At 44.8% G+C, this 18939-nt stretch overlaps 1 protein-coding gene across 3 annotated transcripts in view; it reads right to left on the reverse strand.

The window, feature by feature from the left end:
• Prr14l (proline rich 14 like) overlaps nt 1–18939 on the reverse strand; it is a 59276-nt gene that overhangs the window by 31133 nt on the left and 9204 nt on the right. Inside the window, exons 3-7 of one of the 3 annotated variants that reach the window (XM_051165145.1) lie at nt 18280–18797; nt 9547–9619; nt 7474–7527; nt 2247–6906; nt 297–368 (exon numbers count right to left, since the gene is read on the reverse strand). In XM_051165145.1, the coding sequence (XP_051021102.1) occupies nt 297–368; nt 2247–6906; nt 7474–7527; nt 9547–9619; nt 18280–18747 (5327 nt within the window). In that variant the 5' untranslated portion in view covers nt 18748–18797. Of the gene's footprint in view, nt 1–296; nt 369–2144; nt 6907–7473; nt 7528–9546; nt 9620–18279; nt 18798–18939 lie in introns of those variants that run through there. The other 2 variants (XM_051165143.1, XM_051165144.1) reach the window with 2 other exon arrangements.

Here is an 18939-nt window from a genome sequence, read left to right on the forward strand (position 1 = left end):
AACCCCATTCAGGGAGTGGCACTGGGGCTGGTGCAGTGGCAGGATTTGAAACACCTTGAGATAGTAATAAGCTGGCGAATACATTTTCAAAAGTAGATGGTGCTAATTATACAAGCTTGCTCCTTGTAATCTATTTCGAGCACAGCTGAATCTCAGAGATCTTTACTGGAGACCTATAAACAGTAAGATTGCTAAGACAAGGGGTTAGAGCTGTGCCATGCTATCGATGAACACTACAATAAATGTATTTCTCATGCACGCCCATCCACATTCCATGCCCGTCTAGCAAGGCTTACCTCATGTGGCTGCTGTTGGCGTCGTGGAGAGCATCCATGCCAGGAAGAGGCACATGTGGTGTGGTGGTGTGGCTGAAGTAAAGCACAAGTATAAAGCAGCAGATTACGGGAAGGGGACAACGGCAAACCTGGCTCTGGTTCCCGTAGGTGATGGCCTATGGTGAAAGCCAAGAAACAAGAACCTCCCCACTGTGCTCACATGCTCGTCCCAAGGGTAGAAGTAAGCGAACAGAAGAGTGCTTCCTAATCCCAGCACTCAGGAGGCAGAGGCAGGTGGATCTCTGTGAACTCAAGGCCAGCCTGGTCTACAGAGTGAGTCTAGGACAGCTACGACTACAAGAGAAACCCTGTCTCGAAAAACCAAAAAGAAAAAAAAAAGACAAGAAAGTTACATATTGAATGATAGAATGTAGGAAGTAAAAATATTGGTAGAAATTAGAAACACCACATGAGAGAGAGTTCTGAAAGAGAAAAGGCCAATCTCACATCCTGAATACTAACACAACAGTGTTAAGACAGCAGTGAAGCGGTCATGCCTGTAATCTTAGAACCCGGGAGGTGGAGCAGAATCAGCAAGTCAAGCATAACACAGTGAGTTGGAGGCCAGCATTAGCTACCAGAAGACAAGAAAGATGCGGGGAGGGGCCTGGAGGGGGGGGGGGGAAGACAAGAAAGATGGGGGGAGGGGCCTGGGGGGAAAGAAGAAACACAACACCATCATAGTTTAAAGCTGTGTGCCACAGACTTATAGCACAGAGCCAATTATAACAATTTACATACTAGAGGCAGACACAAAACACCAGACAAAGCAACCAATGCACCATCATTTGACGGCTTTTGTTTTTAAGGTATTTTGTACATATATGTGAACTTACACTCAGGTAGTCACACTTGGTGGCTTATTCCTTGAACCATCTTGCCAGGAGGCAACTCATTCATTCATTCAATTTATTTATTTACAAACTTACTAATTTTGTGTAGTTGGTAGTGATGGTGCACGCCTTTAGTCTCAGCACTCAGGAGCCAGAGGCAGGAGGGCCTATGTGAGTTAGAGGCCAGCCTGGTCTACAGAGTGAGTTCCAGGACAGCCAGAGTTAGACATAGAAACCCTATCTCAAACAACCTAAATAAATAAATAATAAGAATTTTATGCAGTTGGGAGGCAGAGGCAGGAGGATCTCTGTGAGTTTGAGACCAGCCTGGTCTACAAAGCGAGTCCAGAACAACCATGGCTACCCAAAGAAACCCTGTCTCAAAAACCAAAACAATACAAAAAAATTTTATGTACATGGGTGTTTGCTAGTATGTATGTACATGCACAGGAGAAGTAGAGGCAGGGGTTTCTACGGAATCCCAGGATAGGCAGAGCTACACAGAGAACACCCTCCCCCTAAAAAGAATTTTTTTTTCTGTCTGGTTTACAATAAAGTTCCAAAACCAGAGTATGCAAAGGTGAATTTCTGAAGTGTATACTATAAAAAGAAATGTACAGACAGCTGGGACATGGCTCATACTTATAATCCCTGCACTCAAGGCTGAAGCAAGATGTTTTTGAGTTCCAGGCCAACCTGAGCTACAGTGTCACAAATAAAGAACAACCAACAATGAAAGATGGTGGCATACACTGGGCATTGTGGTGAGCAACTTTAATCCCAGCACTCAGGAGGCAAGGCATTCGGATCTCTATGAGTTTGAGGCCAGCCTGGTCTACAGAGCGAGTTCCAAGACAGCCAAAGTTACACAAAGAAATCCTGTCTTGCAAAATGAGAGAGAGAGAAAAAAAATTAACTGCTGCATTCTCTCTGCAGAAGCTTTACAAGTAAACAATGTAGACAGAGGAGGCCAGGCCTCCAGCAGCCCCTGCTGCATTTCCAGCACTGCCCCTCTCCTTTCCCCATCAGCAAGAGACAAAGAAGGAACACAGAGAAAGAACGGGAGGGAAGGTCTTACCTGCTCAGGGCGCTCAGGCTCCCCTGCTGCTTGCTGAGAGTGGAATGGAGAGCTGGCAATTTGAAGGTACATGAGGGTCCATGCTGGCTCCAAAGGGACAACATCCGGCCCACCGAATAGGGCAGAGAACAGAAGATGTTGTCTGCGACAGAGGCTGGAGACCTTAACCCTTTTAAGCCCTGTGTAAACTGGGTCAAGAAGAGCCTCTGCATGATAGGCATATGATTGGAGAAGTTCCGTTTTTTTGTCCAGATTCGGTAACATCCTGGTGAACAAAGTGCTAGAAGTGTGTGAAGGCCAAGGACAGAGCAGTCTGCTCTGGTCTGAACTATGGCAGTGCCTCCATTGTCCTGGAGAGGAGCTGTAGTCTGGAGAGGAGCCTGAGTGTGTGTCTGACTACAGAGGCCAGTGTCTTCCCTGAATGTGGCCATCCCAGGGCAACCATGGGATAAAAAAAAAGAGAAGGTCCACTTGGGAGGTGGAGTTGAGCACTGGGAGGCCTCTGCTAAGGCAAGCCTCGATGGAGCACAGTGCTCAGGAAAAGTCCTGGAGGACTCAACCATGCAACTAGATGCTGATTTCACATGAAAGGAAAATGGGAATTCGGTACCAAAGAGCAGGGATGGCATCTTGTTGCTCAAATCTATGAAGCTCATTTTGACAGCTTCAAGAGAATAAAGTGCCAAGGACTTACTGCTAGACCGCCTATTCCATCCAGTAGCTGCCAAATATGGGTCTAGCCGCATTGCATTATGTGAAAGTCCATCTAGGAGCTTTTTATATCTGAGGCGCTTGCAGTTTTTAGCCAATGCAACCACGGAAGAGGAACAGCGCCAGTATCTGGGCTTCTGGGGCTTTGTCGCCAGAGTCAGTTTGGAGGCAAGGACAGACAGCTTGTTTATTAAGGCTGATTCTTTGGTAGGCTTCCTACAACTCAGGCTCCTCAAGGAATGGCACAGAGTAGCCTTCAGCTTTGGTATGTGACTATGCAAGCTCTTGCTAGCTACTGCTTCAGGTTCCAATGGCATGGCAGGCACAGCACATGGGCTGAGAAGTCTGTGTGCTTTTGTGGGGACCGGGTTAGAGAAACTCTTTCCACAATCAGAATTTCTCACTTTACTCATTTTTCTCCGCACAGTGACTGGCTCTGGACAGGAAATCCTTTTACATGTTCGATGAGGTTGCTTCTTTACAGGAAGCAATCTTTGCTGATATGACAGAGTCACAAAGGCACCGTGTATTTGATCACCTCCAGCAGAGCTGAGGTCATGTTCTTTCCGGGAGGCACCAGGAAAAGAGGGTCCTGTGTATAACTCAGTGTCTTTCTTTAATGGATGATGCATGCTCTTTTCTTTTGGGTCTTCCAACCTCTGACGCTGTTTAACAAGTCTGTCCTTGGTGACTTCCATCATGATGGACTCATCTCGGTCAGCTACAGGTTGCTTCAACAGCGCATGTGTGCCCTTTTGATATGTATGTTCTTCCTTTGGCAAGGCACAGTCCACACTTCTCTGGCTTTGTGGGTTTTCAGCAACATCGTGCACTCTCTGGCACTTCAAGTGGGTCTGAGCACTCTTAGGAAATTTACAATCATGTCCTTTCCTGGTAACGGTCTCTGCAGATTCTTCCCCAACAGGTAAGTGACTCTGTGGTCCCTTCTGATGTTCTTCAGTTTCTTCTCTATGCACCTTCATCGCTGTTTCTGTTGTCATAGGCAGATACTTATCAATGGAACTCTCATAAGAGTGACAAGCTTCACAAACATTTTTGTCCACACTGATGCATGTGTCATCTCCTTCCCTAGGATTACTGAAATCCATGGGTACTCCTTCCTTCATGTCAGACAGGACTGGGCAAGTCTTGACAGTTGCACAAAGCCGTCCACCATCTTTGGGTTTAAAGAGATGTTTCAAGTTATGTGGCTCACCATGAACATCCACTGGTGAATGTTCTTGAGAAGACAGACAGGGATGCACCATCTCCATAGAGTCTTGGCACCTAGAAGACACTGAGTCATTTGAAGATAACCCAAAGGTTTTCTTCTTGCCAATCTCAGAATTTGCTTCTAGTCTCAGTTCTTCTGTCACAGACCCTCCTTCACCTTGATGCTCACGATGAATATAATTTAAAGATATACCTCCTCTATCCAGTGCTCCTGTGTTTGGTTCATGATCTGCAACAGATTCTACTTCATGATCAACGGTAGAGTCTGGACATTCTTCCACTTCACAGTCTTTCAGAGATGTGCATACTCTTTCCTCGCGTAATTTTTGTATTTCAGAAGAGTCTACTGTAGAAGCAGCAGCATTTGGAAGTTCTGAGTCCCGGCCAGGAGTATCTATAAATGCCACATTCAGTTCTCCTTGAAGAGATGAGGTGCTCCTTAAGGTCTCACAGGATGCCAGTCTACCTTGCCTTGTACAATGGCCAGACAGACAAGATGCTTCCACACCCAGCATCCTCTCTGTAGGTGCATCTGTGCAGTCTGGACACACCACATCTAGCATACTGTGTGTGAACTCTTCAGAACCTGGGATATTCTCAAAGGTTCTTTTGAGATCTTTTTTCTTTAAACTACCACAAGACAGAGGGACTTTACTGCCTAAACTGACTATCAGATCCTTTTCCTTGTAGCTTACCTCAGTAGTCTCTCGGTAGTCTGCACTTAGTCCTTTCCTAGCCGGCTTCCCTTCCCTCCTGCACGTATCTCGACTATCTTGGTTACTCTGGCAGTCAGAGACTTCATCTGCTTTCTGATCAAGACTTTCAGTTGCTTGGTACACGGTTTTTAAATGAGATGAAATTACAGTCAGGGACTGGTTCACTAATGTTTCAGGACTTGGAATGTTTGTAGATTGGCTTAGTTCTTGTGGGTCACAATTAGAGGTGTTGTGTTCACACATCTCAGCGTCTCTGTGTTTATCTTGTTTCTTCCCACCCAGTCCTTCCTCACTGATTTCCACGTGAGTACTTCTGTTCAGAGCACCAGTATCTGACACACCTGCTGTTGTTTCATTTCTGACCTTGCCTCCTAGAACGATGCTTTCAGTCTCTCTCGTAGCAGGTTCACTCTCTAAGAGGGTGCTACTTTCCACAAAATCTTCTGAATTTTGGAAGCAGTGATTGCTATACTGAGATGCACTTGCACATCTTCTCTTACAGCTGCTGACTTTCACGATATCTTTTCTAGGTTTAAAGGCAGTACAAGCAGAATGCATCTTCCTTTTGGATGCATTTCTTGTTACACAATGACAGCTGGAGAGCTCCTGAGACTGAACATTTTGACATTCTGTAACAAAGGAAAGGCCAGCTGCTTCTTTCACACTTGAGAGTAATGTGGAATGTACACCAGTTATTTTTTTTTGCCCTTCTGGGCTTGTTTTGATATTTAAGGTTTGTATGTATGAAGAGGCACCACAGGCTCTGTCACCTTGTGGAGACATGGCTTCCATTTTTGTCTCAGCAGGAATGGTTTGAGTTTCAGTGGTAACATTTGCTCCATTCTCCAGAGAAGGACAGCTCTCTTGAGCATCCTTGCATGTTGCTGAAGGCATCTTTCTGTTTCTATTTAGTAGAGAGTCAGTTGTGACATGGTCTTGAGAATTAAGGGACACTTGTTGATGTGAAACACATTCATGCTCTATTTTGTGTGCAACCAGTTCACGGTTACAAGAAAGTCCACTCATCTCATAGGCAATGACCGGTTCATCTAAATGTGAAACACTGTCAGGTAAGGTCTGCGCAGATTTTTCTGGAGATGATGGTAATTCTGCAGTACCTTTCTTGGGTTTTGATATTTCATTATGTTCAAAACTTACTGGATCTTCTGCTATCAAACTCTGAAGGAGTTTTCTTTCAGACAGAAAATCAGTACACGATAAATTATTTGGTGGAGAATCACCCAGATCTCTCTGGATGCTGACTACAGACTTAGAGTCTGCACTGTCAATCTCCTCCTTAACTGCACTGGACTTTACTGTTGTTTGTCCTGACTCTTCAATATGCACCAACAAGGAAAAGCTGCTTTCCTCAGAATGTCTCCCAGGATGGTGCACATCAGTGACAGTTTTTCTATGGTCCTCAGAGTTTGAAATAATTTTCAGATCATTTTTTTTAAGCATGACTTCTGTGGCTTCAGTAGAAGAATCAGGCATGAAACTATAGTTTTCTGTAGAGCAACAACTGGATTGAGTGCGACAGTTGCTGTGGTCACTGGACTCCACAGTCTGTTTTTTGCCAGAACCATCCCCACTGGTATCCAGTTCTTGTTGCCTGACATTGAAAAGCAAGAGACCTCCTCTTTCACTCTTGGGCCTCCAATACTGCTCTTTACTTTCTTTTCTATAAGTGAAGTCCTTGCTTTGATCAACATTGTGTGTTTTTTCAGCAGATTCCTTTATCAAACCATTGCTTTCAAAACCACATTTTTCTAAGGATCTTGGGTCAGATAAATACGATGTGAGACATAAAATTTTAGAATTTTCTTCTAAGGGTTTTATAGAATCTATGCTTCCTGTAGCAGTGGGACTATCATGTGCAGAACTGCATCTGTCCTTATGTTGGCTGAGCCCCTGCTGGTGACTGTCATCTTCTTCACAGACAAGGTTTAAGTCACACAGCTCTTCCTTCTCTTTGCTCATTTTGGAAATGGCACAGTTCCCTGGTAATGACAACCCAAAAGGAAAAGTTAGTAATTCTCCACAGAGTTTTTCTTTAGGAGCTGCTTTTGTGGCCAGGCATGGTGGTGCATGCCTTTAATCTCAGCACTTGGAGGCAGAGGTTGGTGGATCTCTGTGAGTTCAAGGCCAGCCTGGTCTACAAAGTAAGTCCAGAACAGCCAGGGCTACACAGAGAAACCCTGTCTCAGGGGAAAAAAAAAAATCTGCTTTTGTAGCCAGGCATGGTGGCACATGCCTCTAATCCCAACACTCAGAGGCAGGTGGATTTCTGTGAGTTCAAAACCAGCCTACAAATCGAGTCCAGGACAGCCAAGGCTACACAAAGAAACCCTATCTTGATTAAAAAAAAAAAAAAGAGTTGTTGTTTTTGTTAATTCAGGGTCCACAAAGGTTAAAGGTTCTAGGGTAATTAACGCTCTGGTTTATAAAAATTCACTGTGGTCATGATTTTGTTTGCTCCTGGGTGTACACTGGCCCAGCTGGCAGGTGATGACTAACAGTGCCACCCTTGTGTCATTATTATCCACCTTAGTCCCTGGCTTTCATACCTTGTATGTCTTCAGTGGATCCTGGGAGAATTCCAGTTGTATTGTATACATTTTCTTTTATAGAAGAGAAAGAAACTCAAATCAGTACGTAATTTAAAGAAATAAAAATAAAAAAGCTGCTCTACCTAAATCAATTTCGTCATGCATTCAATGGTGACAACATAAAGACTCAACTTGAAAAGACAATCAAAAAGCTTAGTATTGGGCTGAAGAGGGGCTCAGTCAAGAGATGGCTGCTCTTCCAGAGGTCCCGAGTTCAATGCCAGCAACCACATGGTGGCTCTCAACCACCTGTAATACGATCCCACGCCCTCTTCTGCTGTGCATGAAGACAGCATACTCATACACATAAATAATAAAATATCTTAAAAAAAAAAAAAAAAAAAGCTTAGTATGATCCCAGCACTTAGGAAGCAGAGGCAGGAGGTTCTCTGTGAATTCAAGGCTAGCCTGGTCTACAGAGTGAGTTCTAGGCCAGCAAGGCTACACAGAAAAACCCTGTCTCAAATAAATAAATAAACAAAAGAAGAAGAAGATGGTGGTGGTGGTGGTGGTGCAGATCTCTGATTTGGAAGCTGGTCTGGTCTACAAAGTAAGTTCCAGAGCCGGGAGGCAGTAGCTTATGTCTTTAATCCCAGCACTTGGGAGGCAGAGGCAGTTGGATCCCTGAGTTCAAAGCCAGCCTGGTCTACAATGTGTGTCCAGGACAGCCAAGGCTACATAGAGAAACCCTGTCTCGAACACCCCCGCTGCCTCCCCCCCAGGCAAAGTGAGTTCCAGGATAGCCCAGGCTACACAGAGGTATTGCGAAACCGAAAAACCAAAAAAGAGCACCATGGGGGGCGTTGGGGCAGGAAGGATGACTGTTGATCCCAGCACTCAGGTAGACAGAGGCCTACAAGGGAGGCCAGGACAGCCAAGACTACACAGAGAGACCTACAAAACCAGAGAGGGAGAGGGGGAATATTAAAGGCCTGGAGCAGTGGTGCAGGTCTTTAATCCCAGCGCTGGGGAGGCGGAGGCAGGTGGATCTCTTGAGTTCCAGGCCAGCCTGGTCTACAGAGTACGTTCCAAGACAGCCAAGGCTACACAGAGAAACCCTGCTTAGAAAAAAATACAAGAAAAAGAAGTTGGGCCTACTGACTGACTGATCTCAAGTTCAGTACTGTGAAGACGGAGAATTTACAGGTCCACATATTTTGGGCTAGCTTTAGACACAGAGATCACCCACATACTGCACTTGCCAAATATTAGGTCATGATCTAAACTCAAAACCAGAAGATCAAAGTGGAAGAACACAAGTTCTGCACCACCATGACTCAGCCTTCCGCCCAGCCTGACTCAGGCAGAACACAAAGCTCATTGCCAGCCTTACTGCTCGCCCCCTGTGCCCTCACCTACTGGGCTCCACAATAACCATCCAGACGACCAATCTCTATCCTTAGCTTTCTCTTCTGCTTCTTGCTCCATTCACCCTTCCCCATCTCGGCTGTAGCAAAACAAAACTCTACTTGGTAAAAAAGGTAACTGAAAAAGAATACACTATTCTCACTAGGAGCGTGTATTCTGGCTACCATCCAAAAAAAAAGTCACCTCATGTTTTCTAGTGGCTCTGATGCCCTCTCCTGGCCTCCACTGGCTCCTGCACATGTGGTATACACACACTTAAGCAAGCTCACACATACAAATAAATAATAAGTGACTCAAACACAACAAAACAAAAAACTTCCCAGGTATGATGGCACATATTTTTTCTTAATCCAACCACTCAGGAAGCAGAGGCAAGTGGATATCTATGAGCTCCAAGCCATTCAAGACTACCTAGCTGGACCTTGCCTTTAAAAAAAAAGGGGGGGGGGGGGGGGCTGGAGGGATGGCTCATAGGTTAAGAGCACTGTCTGTTCTTCCAAAGACCCTCAGTTCAATTCTCAGCAAACACATGGTGGCTCACAACCATCTACAATGAGATCTGGTGCTTTCTTCTGGTGTGCAGGCATACATTGGGGCAGAATGCTGCATAAATAATAAATATTTTAAAAAAACAAAACAAAGCAACAAAAAGAAGCCTCATACCTTTGTTCTTGAGCAGATCTCCAGGGAGGAGGTCTGTACATACAGGCTCTTTTCTGGACTGCATCAGGACATCCTGGAGCGAGAAAACCCAACAGTCAGAGGAAGATGCAGAGGTGCCTGAGCTCACAAACACCAGTTATTACTTCAGAGCCCAGTATAACTCCAGGATTTCTGCCAACAGTCACAGGAATTGAGAACTGAAGGGAAGCTCAAATTTAGGTTAATAAATAAAAAGCATTATTTCTCTAAAATTTTAACTTGAAGCAGATGCAGAGCCCTATTAATATGCTTTCTTTCTTTCTTAGGTATGGGTCACTATGTAACCCAAGTGGGACTCAAATAGCTACAGTCCTCCTGCCTTAGCTTCATGAATGGTGGTGTAGAGGAATTTTAATTTAGAACAAGGCTGCTCTGGCAAGCAATCTCAACCAAAGACCTTCTAGGTCTCCGTGATCTGGCTGGAATGTAGACACGATGGGCGGTGGTGGCACACACATTTAATCCAGGAGACAGAGGCAAGCTGATCTCTGAGTTCAAGACCAGCCTGGTATAGAGCAAGTTTCAGGTAAAGAAAAGGTTAGGTCCAGGCGTTGTGGAACACACTTTTAGTTGCAAACAATGAAAGTGAAGTTACTTTGTAGAAGAAAGCACCCATGTTTGAAAGTGATGTCTAGCCAGGAGTGGTGGTGCATACTGTAATCCCAGCACTTGAGAGGCAGAGGCAGGCAGGTGTCTTCAAATTGGAGGCCAGCCTGGTCTACAAAGCAAGTCCAGGACAGCCAAGGCTACACAGAGACACCCTGTTTGGGGGAGGGGGCAAGGAGAAAAAAAAAAAAAAGAAGAAAGTGATGTCTAATTGAGTGGTAGACAATGTGACCAACGAGAGAAAGATAGAAAATGATACTTTGATAAGATATACCCAACTCTCACGAGAAGAGAGAGGGCTGAAGAGCATATGAGCCAGAGAATGAGAAGGAGTCAGATTAGAACAGATTGACAAAGTTAGTTAGCTGCTAAAATGAGCAATTCAGTCAGAAGTAGAGAGAAAAGCCAGATTAAGTAAATCAGCTGGGCAAGGAGTTTAAGCCAGAACAGCTGAGTTGAACCAACCAGCCCAGAGCTCAGAAAGAGCTAGAAAGGATGAGCTTATGAAGCAGTAAGTCTCAGCGGCTGAAAACATTCTAGGTCTAGATTAGATTATATGAAGGCTAGAAGCTTCTAGGACGAGACCTAGGTTAGCAGACAGAGGCAATAAACTTGTAGACGACAATAAATCCGGTGAACAAAAGTTACTTTTACATGGTGGGACTGCAGGTGTGCATCAGCATGCCTGTTCCTACATGTACCTTCTGAAATCAAGAAATAAATTGGGGCCAGGCATGGTAGTGCACGCCTTTAATCCCAGCACTGAGGAGGCGGAGTCTCTATGAGTTTGAGAAACATTGTCTTGAAAAACAAAACAAAAAAAACAAAAAAACAAAAAAAAAAAAAAAAAAAAAAGAAAGAAAGAATGAATAGAAAATCAGTAAACTGGAGGCAGGGGCACTTAGTGCAGTGCTGTTTAAGTTGGTGCAGGGTAGAAACCATAGGCGGCCGTGGTAAGGCCTGTTCACAGTCTCTCTATGCTCCCTTGCTCAGGGATGCAGCTCATACAGCTGCCTGCTACAGCTTCTGGTTCCGGTCACAGGAAGACAGGAAGTCATTATCCTTGCTGTTATGTAAGGAACAAGGACAGGAAAAGGAGGAGCTAACTGGATCTCAGAAACTGAAACTGCTACAGAATTCTTAGACACTTGCAAATCAATGAGAAAATTGGGGAGTTATTGCTGTTTGTGACTTTTAGTGGCAGCACTGCAGAGGCAGGTAAACCCCTGTAAGCTCAAGTCCAGCCTAGTCTACATAGGAAGTTCCAGGCCAGCAAAGCTGGAATCAAACCTTAACAAAAAAAAAAAAAAGGGAGGGGGTGACGGGGAGTGTCTCAGTTTCAAACTTTTGTTCTACCAGGGCTTCTGACACTTTCACACAGACATACATGTAGGAAAACCACCACTGAACATAAAATAATATTTTAAAAACCAAAAAACAAACAAACAACAACAACAAAAAACCAACCAACCAAACAAACAAAACTCAGGCTGGAGAGATGGCTCAGAAGGTAAAAGCACTTGACTGATCTTTCAGAGGTCCTGAGTTCAATTCCCAGCAACCACATGATGGTTCACAACGATCTATACTGGGATCTGATTGCTTCTTCTGGTGTGCATAAAGACAGAGCACTCATATACATAAAATACATGAATAAATAAACCTTTAAAAACAAAACAAAACAAAACTCTTTAGGTCAAGCATGGTGGTACACGCCTATAATCCCAGCACTCGAGAGGCAGAGGCAGGCAGGTCTATTCAAGCTCGAATTCAGCCTGGTCTACAAAGCAAGTGTAGGACAGCCAAGGCTACACAGAAACCCTGTCTCAAGAAACAAATAAGCTAGACGTGGTGGCACATGCCTTTAATCCCAGCACTTGGGAGGCAGAGGCAGGTGGATCGCTGTGAGTTCGAGGCCAGCCTGATCTACAAAGTGAGTCCAGGATGGCCAAAGCTACACAGAGAAACCCTGACTCGGGGGGGGGGGGGGGGGGGGGAGAACCTGCTCTGGGCTTCTGAGTTGAAACTGTCTGAAAAGGATAACACAGGCTGGAGATGTAGCTTAGCTGCCAGGAGGCCTGACCAGCGGCACAAAGCCCCGCTTCACCTGCCAGCACTCTAATGAAAGAGAAGTTTTTTTTATCTCTGGATGGATCTTCAGTTCCTTTTATCTTTACATGTAGAGAGGAGCAAATGAAGCAGCAACTTTAGATCACTCTGACAAATTTCTTCTGGATCTCAATTCAGGAAAACTGCAGCTTTAAGTGAGGCACTGATTGTGAAGTCACAGAGACCCCTTGCACCCCACCTGCTTTAGATACAGCTCTGTTGCATGAACCACAACCACAGCAAACTAGGAGACAGCCGTGCCCTATCCTTTAAAACACGTTCCCATGTGTGTACACACCTGGAATGTATGTATGCAGGGGTATCTGTGAGCATAGGCGGAGGCCAGATGTTGACCTTGGGTGGAGTTTCTTGGCATTTATTACTATTACTGTGTGTGAGATGTGGAGGGGAGGGCATGTGCCTCTGTGCACACGTGGAGGTCAGAGAACAACTTTGTGGAGTTGGTTCTATCTTTATGTGGGTCCTTGCTATCAAACTCAGGTCTTCTGGCTTTGCCTCAGAGTCATCTCAACCAGCTCTCACCTTGCTTTTTTGAGAAAGGGACTCTTGGTGATAAGGATAGGTCAGGCTGGTGGGTGACAGCCCCACAGATTCTCTAGGTTGTGGGTGTGCCACCACTCTTGGCTTTTTATATGGGTGCTGGGGATCAAACGAGTCCTCATGCTTGCGAGGAAACACTTACTGATGGAGCCATCTCTTCAGCTGCTGAGACTTCTCACTTTCAACGCACTGAAATTTCATTTCCAACAGGAAGTCCTTTTATTAGGAGCTGGAGAGATGGCTTTGTGGTTAGAAACACTTGCTGCTCTTCCAGAGGACCCAAGTTCATTTCTCAGGACCCACACAGCGGCTCACTACTGTTGGTAACTCCAGGCCAGGGATCTGAGGCACACACAGGGATCTGAGGCACACACAGGGATCTGAGGCACACACTGGTCTCTGCAGGCACCTGCACACATGTTGCATATGAACATGCATACACATAAAATTTAAAGTTTTAATAAAAGGATTTCTACAGGTGGTTGTGAGCAGCTAGGAGCTGAACCCAGGTCCTCTGGAAGAGCAGCAAGTGTACTTAACCATTGAGCCATCTCTCCAGCTCATGAAATCCTTGTAGGTAAACAGCAACCTCCTGGGCTCCAGAGATGACTCAGTGGTTAAGAGCACTGACTGCTCTTCTAGGGAACTCAGCTCACAACTGTCTGTAACTCGTGTTCCAGAGGATCCAACACCTCTCACAGACATACATTCAGTCAAGGCACCAATGTACATGAAATAAAAATAAATGTATTAAAAACAAAAACAAAACAGCAACCTCCTGTACACTATTGCAGATCTCTGTTAGGGTCAGAGATTCTCAAGGTTAGTATGTAGTAATTTGAATGGTACTAAGTTTAACAACCTTTATTTATTTATTTATTTATTTTTACTCTTCATACTTTTTTTTTTAAGTTTCACAGCCTTTAAATAACTTGACATAAATCATAAAAATTGGATCTCTTATGAACATACCATGAAAAAATAGAGAAAAAAAATTTCTCTAACACAGAGCATGGTTCAGACAACCAACAGCTACTATCTCACTACACTGCTCCTTTCCTTCAAATATAGTATGTCCTGGAACCAAAGCTTTTTACAACATAGCCAACCCAGGTACATCTACCATTATGGAAAAGAAAAAAAAAAAATGCTGGGCAGTGGTGGTGCATGCCTTTAATCCCAGCACTCAGGAGGCAGAGGCAGGCAGATCACTGTGAGTTCGAGGCCAGCCTGGTCTACAAAGCCAAGGTTACACAGAGAAACCCTGTCTCGAAAAACCAAAAACCAAAACAGAAAACAAACCAACAACATTCTACAACTTCCCCTCAGCAACATTCACAAACAAGCCTGCAAGTGGCCAAAGGCATAGCTCAGTACTTCTTATCTGTATGAAAAGGACACCACAGGCTGCATCTGTCCTTGCTGGAGTTCAGAAATAAGGCCAATCTGTAGTACATCCTACCTAGGAAACTTCACATGTTGCATCTTTTTCAACTTTTCAACATTTTCAACAGAGTTCAGAACTGAAAACATCTTTTCACAATTCAGTTTGGCCCTTTAGCTGTCCCTTCCTCTGCACTTTTCTTAGGTACTTTTTTTTTCTTAAGGTTAAAAGAAAAAAAAATATCTGGGTGGTGGTGCACATCTTTAATCCCAGCACTCAGGAGGCAGAGACAGGCGATCTCTGAGTTCGAGGCCAGCCTGGTCTACAAAGGAATCCAGGACCGCTAGGGCTACAGAGAGAAACCCTACTTTTATTAAATTTCAAACCAGCACACAGGGCTGAGGTACCTATTTAACACATCCAAGTGTACCTGGCCTCCAGGTCCCCGGTCACTCTGTCCCTATTTGTTACAGGGTATGGCTGGCACTCTTTTCCCAGAGGTTCTTCCCTAGGAAAATTCAGACATTTTGGTTACCAACCCGTTTTGTACCTTTGGCCTCCGGGCTGCTGCCCTTGGCTCATCTCTCCCCCTCTCTTCCCCTCCCCCTCTCTCCACATGACCCAGCTCAGTCTGGTCAAGTCCACTCTGGCCTCCGGCAGATGTGTCTGCCTCAGACTATGCTCTTCCCTTTTATCTACAATAACCTTTCTCCTCCACCATTCCTAGAAGCAGTCAGTGCTTTTCTTTTTATTTCTTTTTTTTCATTCAGCCTTAAAAACAAAACAACCAATCAAACAACAACAAAAACCCGAAAGAGCCAGGTGTGGTGGTGCATAGCTTTAATCCCAGTACTCAGGAGGCAGAGGCAGGTAGATCTTTGTGAGTTTAATTCCAGCCTGGTCTACAAAATGAGTCTAGGACAGCCAAGGCTACACAGAGAAACCCTGTCTCAAAATACAAAACAAAACAAAACAACAACAACAACAACAAAAACCAAACAGTCCATCTCTCAGGTAATTTGGGCTTGAATCACAGCACTCGGGAGGCAGAGGCAGGTGGATTGCTATAGTTTGAGGCCAGCCTGATCTACAAGGTGAGACCAGGACAGCCAAGTCTACACAGAGAGACTCTTTCTTTCTCTCTTTTTCTTTCTCTCTCTTTCTTTCTTTCTTTTTCGGTTTTGAAATTTGGAATGAAGTACGAAGTTGACCTTGGCTATATGAGGCATTAAAGGACCAGCCTGGGCTATAAGAAAGAACTTGTCGCAACAAAGAGACACACCAAGCAGCGGGGAGCTGCAGAGGACAATGATAAAGTAGAACAGAAGTTGATACAGAGGTAGCTGAAGGGTGTGGTGTTCTGAATGAGAGTGGCTCTGGGGGATGTTGGCCAGTCCTTAGCTGGGGGAATATCTGGAAAGGCTCAGGAGGGGTGGCCCTGTTGGAGGGGTGGCACTACGAGGCAGGCTTTGAGGTTTCAAAAGCCCACGCAAGTCTCAGTTATCTCTCTGCCTCTTGCTTGTGGATCAGATGTTAAGTTCTCAGCTACTGTTCCGGCACTGGCCTGCCTGCTTGCCTGTTGCCATGCTGCCCACTGTGATGCTCATGGACTCGCGCTATCAAACTGTAGCCAACAACCCAATAAAATGCTTTCTTTTAAAGCTGCCTGGGTCACAGTGTCTCTTCATTGCAGTAGTAAACTAAGATAAGGGAATATTTAAATCAATAACATGGAACATTCCAATGCACTGAATGACCAAGGACTCAACTTCCCCCAATGGAGTTATTTTGCAAGTATCTACAACTTCATTTAAATATTTTCCTTTCATCCTTCAATTAATATGATCATTAAAATGTTGAACTCTTTAATTGTTTGTGTGTGTGTGTGTTTTGTTTTGTTTTCCAGACAGGGTTTCTTTGTAGCCTTGGCTGTCCTGGACTCACTTTGTAGACCAGGCTAGCCTCAAACTCTCAGCAATCCACCTGCCTCTGTCTCCCAAGTGCTGGGATTAAAGGTGTGTGCCACCACCGCCCAGCAGAACTTTTTAATTAAAAAAAAAAAAAAAAAAAAAAAAGTTTATGTATAGCTGGGTATGTTGATACACTTTTTTTTTTTTTTTTTTTTAAAGTTTTTCAAGACAGGGTTTCTCTGTGTAGCCCTGGCAGTCCTGGACTCGCTTTGTAGACCAGGCTGGCCTGGAACTCACAACAATCCACCTGCCTCTGACTCCCGAGTGCTGGGATTAAGGCGTGCGCCACCAACGCCTGGCTGTCAGTACACATCTTTAATCCTAGCACTTGAGAGGCAGAAGCAGGTGTATCTGAGTAAAAAGCCAGCCTGGTTTACATAGTATGTTTTAGGCCAGCCAAGGGTGGATAGTAAGACATCTCTAAATAAATAAATAAATAAATGTATGTATGTATGTATGTATAACTGCATGCATGTACATCACAACCATGCCTGGTGCCCAAGGAGGCCAGAACACATAAGATCTAGAATAAGAATTACATAAAGCTAAACTCCCCAAGAGGTTACAAAGCCAGCCATGGTAGTGCATGTACCCTTGTAGTCCCAATACTCAGGAAGATGAGGCAGGAAGATTATCTTTTATTAAAGGCCAGTCTGAGCTACAGAATAAAAGATTTTTGTCTCAAAACAAAACCAAATAAAATAAAACTAAAAGAGAACTGGTTTTCTGACATATGTCAGTCTATCATAAAGATCACCTCTAGCTGGGTCTGTAACTAGGTGGTAGACTGCTTGCCTAGACAAGGCCTGGGTCTGATACCCACCACTTGGTGGTGGTGATGGTGGTAGTGAGGTTTCTTGGCCTGAAAAACTAATAGTTTGCTTATGAAAAAGCATCCTTACGAAGCCACTACATGTAGCAGTAGGCTTCCCAAAGGTTTCTCCAGACATGTCACTCCACTCTTTCATAACACTACCAAACCTTAAAGATTGAATTCTCATCATTTTGCACCATTCTGTGTGTATGTATGTACGTGGGGGGTGGGGCACATGTGTGTGCTTGTGCATGATAGCTAAAGGTGGAAGTCAAGTGTGGTCCTCAATAGCTTGCCATCATATTTTTTGAGCAGGGTCTCCCACTGAACCTGGAGTTCACAGATATGGCTCAGCTGGCTAGCCAACGAACTCAGGGATCTGCCTCTCTGTGCTGCCCAGATACTGTTGTGCCTGGCTCTCTCAGGTGGGTGTTTGGGATCTGAACTGTGCACAGCAGATGCTTTACTAATGAAGCCATTTCCTGGCCCTAAGACATCACTTTCTAGCACCATGTATAGAAATACCACAGTTTTTAGAGACTCGGTAAGTAATTCATACAATAGTGAGAACACAGCAGCAACTTATATCAAAAAATACCTAAATCAGGGCTGGAGAGATGGCTCAGAGGTTAAGAGCACTGTCTGTTCTTCTAAAGGTCCTGAATCCAATTCCCAGCAACCACATGGTGGCTCACAACCCTCTATAATGAAATCTCGTCCCCTCTTCTGGTGTGCGAGCACACATACAGCCAGAAAACTGTACAAATAATAAATAAATAAATAAATCTTAAAAACAAAATTACTAGCCAGGCGTGGTGGCACACGCCTTTTAATCCCAGTACTCAGGAGGCAGAGGCAGGCGGATCGCTATAAGTTCGAGGCCAGCCTGGTCTACAGAGCGAGTCTAGGCCAGTCAAGACTATACAGAGAGACCCTGTCTCAAAAAACCAGGAAAAAAAATTAGTATCTTTTTTGTTCAAGATAGGGATTCTCTGTGTAGCCCTGGCTGTCCTAGACTCACTTTGCAGACCAGGCTAGCCTTGAACTCACAGAGATCCGCCTACCTCTGCCTCCTTGAATGCTGTCATTAAGAGTGTGCCACCACGAATGGCCAAAATCAGTATCTTTGAAGATGTTTCGAGACTAAGTCACAGGCTGCCTGTCCACACATCTTTAATTTATCATGAGAGGCATCGCTCTGAAGCACCATCACTCAGTCAACTGACGCGCATCAAGATCTCACTTCTTACCTGACCAGGGCAGGTCTTTTCTTTAGTGGCTGTGGAATGTTGGCATGGGTCTTCCTTTGCCTCCTCACAGGGTTCTCTGAAATCTTCCGCCTGGTCTCCTTCATCTCTGAAAACCTTTGGCTCCATGCTCTTCTTGGGTTTCTCTTCCCTATCCAACATCTCAAAAGCCATAGGACCTCTTGCTGCAGGGTCCACTGGTCCAGTCTTGCCCCCATACTCCAAGGTCTCAGAGGTTTCTTCATAGCAACCTTCCAAATGAGTCCTCTGCGGCTCCAGGGGTGATGCCCTACCATGCCTCATATGAGAGCTTGAGGCTCCAGGTTTCACATCTGGAATCATACTTGGCTCCTGCTCAGCATGAAGCTCTTTGGAGACATTTACTGAGAGTTCAGAGTATAATTCCTGTACCACAGCAGGCATGGAGGAGTCAAGTGCAATTGGCTGAGTCTCTACTCCAGATGACAGCATTAGGGTAGATGGAGATTATAGAGTCAGGTCTTTGACACCAATGGCTTACCCTGACACAAATCAAAAGAAAGGATGTAAGTTTAAAACCTTGAAAGAGCCAGGTGTAGTGGCACACACCTTTGATCCCAACACTCAAATGAACAGGCAAGCAGATCTTCCTGAGTTCAAGGCCAGCCTGGTCTGCAAAGCAGG

This window comes from Acomys russatus, chromosome 22 (genome assembly GCF_903995435.1).
Source record: "Acomys russatus chromosome 22, mAcoRus1.1, whole genome shotgun sequence".
In the NCBI taxonomy this organism is placed as follows: domain Eukaryota; kingdom Metazoa; phylum Chordata; class Mammalia; order Rodentia; family Muridae; genus Acomys; species Acomys russatus.